This window comes from Phaseolus vulgaris, chromosome 1 (genome assembly GCF_000499845.2).
Source record: "Phaseolus vulgaris cultivar G19833 chromosome 1, P. vulgaris v2.0, whole genome shotgun sequence".
In the NCBI taxonomy this organism is placed as follows: domain Eukaryota; kingdom Viridiplantae; phylum Streptophyta; class Magnoliopsida; order Fabales; family Fabaceae; genus Phaseolus; species Phaseolus vulgaris.
The window spans coordinates 30,809,535-30,812,366 of NC_023759.2; the positions used below are offsets into that span (position 1 = coordinate 30,809,535).

The 2,832-nt window shown below is 36.6% G+C and overlaps 1 protein-coding gene across 1 annotated transcript; it reads right to left on the minus strand.

Annotated features, from left to right (window-relative positions):
* Positions 1 to 789: 789 nt before the first annotated feature.
* On the minus strand, positions 790 to 2,043 carry LOC137815857 (uncharacterized). The gene has a single exon (XM_068618968.1). The coding sequence runs from the start codon at positions 2,041 to 2,043 to the stop codon at positions 790 to 792; it is 1,254 nt and encodes a 417-aa protein (XP_068475069.1).
* Positions 2,044 to 2,832: the final 789 nt, after the last annotated feature.

Sequence of the window (2,832 nt, forward strand, 5' to 3'; positions counted from 1 at the left end):
CAACACCATTGTCAGTACGAATCGTTTTGATATTAGTTTGGAAATGATTTTGAACAAAAACAGTGAAGTTAATGATGTGCGGACGCACTTCAGATTTATTATGCAACAAAATAACCCAAGTATAGCGCGAGTAATCATCAACAATAGTTAAGAAATAACGAAAACCTTGCATAGAAGTTATGGAACAGGGTCCCCAAATATCAAAGTGTACAAGATCAAAAATAGCAGAGGTAGCAGTAGTACTTAAAGTGAAAGGAAGTTTTTTCTGTTTTGCACGACTACAAGTGTCACATACATGATGAGTATCAATAGTAATAAAAGAGTATTGTTTGCGTAAGACATGTAATCTTTCATGTGAAGGGTGCACCAGTCTATAGTGCCACAGTGTTTTGTCCGTGATATTACAATTAATAAGAGGAGCAAAATTATGTGGTTTAGAGCGACTAGAAGCAGGCAAGGTAGTGACAAGGTACAAGCCACCAGTGGCTTCAACTGTACCAATCCTCTCTTGGGTGAGATTGTCCTGTATAATGTAGTGAGTTAAAGTGCATTTAAGTTGGTGTGTGAGTTTAGAAACAGATATTAAGTTTAATTGAAAATGAGGCACATATAACACATCAGACAAATAAAACTTGGCCGAAAAGTGTACTAAACCAGAATATGTGGCATAAACAGTTTGACCATTTGGGAGACTAATTAAGACAGATTTGATTTTAGTCCAAGTAGTAAAAGCGCTCAGATTGTGGCAAACATGATCAGTGGCACCAGAATCAACAAGCCAAGATTCTTTTATAGCAGATAGTGAAGAGAAAAACGTACCCGTTGAAGATTGCTCGGTATTGGTGATTTTACCGCCGAGAAGGTTCCGACTTGATTAATTTGAGCGTGAGGGGCAGGATCCTCAAGGTTTTGCTGACGCAAAATGTTGGTCAGGAATTGACACTGCTGTGATGTAAGTTGAATCCCCTTTACATCCTGTTCTTTAGAAAAAGACTTAAAAGAAGGGTTAGTAGTAAACATATTGTTGGCTTGGGATGTCCTATTGATGGATTTGTAGCCAGGAGGAAACCCATGTTTTTTATAACAGGTGTCGACAGTGTGGCCAAGACGATTACAAAAAGTGAAAATTTTTCTAGTAGAAGAAAACTTTGAGGTTTTAACATCACCAGAAGGAAAACCCACTTTTCGAAAACAAACAGCTTCAGTATGACCGTATTTACCACAAAAATTGCATGTAGTAGTGCGACTACTGTTAAGACTATGAAGACTAGGGGCAGGAACAAGAGTGGATAATTGTCTCTCTTGTTGAACAACCAAGGAAATTTTTTTGGATATGGTAGGAATGGGATCCATAAGCAAAACATGAGAACAGATATTTTTATATTGATCATTTAATCCTCTTAAAAATTGCATAACACGATCCTCACACTTTCTTTGATTTATAATAGAAATGACAGAACAAGAACATTTTACTGGGCATGTGCACACATGATTAGGTCTAAAATTCTCTAATTCGTCCCAAATAATACGCAATTTTGTAAAATACTCTGTGACAGACATATCCCCCTGGTTTAAAGAAATAGCCTCAAATTGCAAATCAGAAATGCGAGATAAATCCCCTTGTGAATATCTAACTTTTAAATCATTCCAGATGTCAAAGGCTATGTCCATCCAAACAATGTTTTGCCTAATAGGGATTGAAACATAGTGTACTAACCAAGAGACAACCATGTTGTTACAATGTGTCCAAGACGAGAAAGTGGGATCATCCCTTTGTGGGCATGGGTGTGAGCCAAGTATGAATTCCACTTTGTTCTTGGCACTAAGAGCAGTGATGAAGGACCGACTCCACGAATGGTAGTTTGTTGAATCAAGAACAGGCGACACCAACGAGGCTGCGGGATTCTCGCTTGGGTGTAAGTATAGGAAGTTGTTCATCGGCTGTTCCAAAAGGGGCATCGGTGTAGGGTTTCCATTTGAAGAAGAAGTCGGTGTAGGGTTTCCATTTGAAGAGGAAGCCGGTGTGGGATTTTCATCAGCCATCGCCTACAAGGTTTTAAAGAAAGAAAGAAAGAAAAAAACAAGAACAGCAAAGAGGGAAATAAAAATTAGAGAAAAGCGCAGCAGAGCTCTTCATTCGAAGAGCTCTGATACCATATTACACTAAATTAAGATGAATATTCCTTGCCTGATGTGATGCTTTAATGTAGCGTACGTAATCACACGTAATCGTAATGGAGAAAAAAAAAGGTTTTGATAAACCCTAATTGTAGAGAAAACTAAATATAAAATAAACTTTTATTCACTAGTATATTAAAGAGTAAAATACATGGTGTATATATAAGAGAAAGATTAAGACATAGCTGAAACAGAAAAGGAAAGTTGGGCCAAACAAACAAAACCCAATAATTTAAAATGGAAAATTAAATATGTTAACAAATTGCCTTGGAGAAGATAATGTTCAATAACTTTGTGTTTTTTAAAACGTTATTCTTAAGATAAAAGCAAGACCTCTATTTCTTCAACCGTGTAAGGATCAAGTCATGATAAAACTAAGGTGACAAAACTATCATAATCTTCAGGTAATCCATCTAAAATTACTTTGACGTGATCATCAATTGTAAGAGGAAAGCCAATAGCAACCAGAGTGTCAACGCTTTCCTTGATGTTAAGAAGGTAATCAATGATGGATTGATCTTTCATGGAAGAACACAACTAGATTTTAGGTTTCTTTGTCTTGGCTCTATTTTGAGATGCATAATACACACATAGCTTTGTCAAAATCTGACAAGAAGAATCGAGACCAACTATTTTGTTAGAATAGGAGTAGAC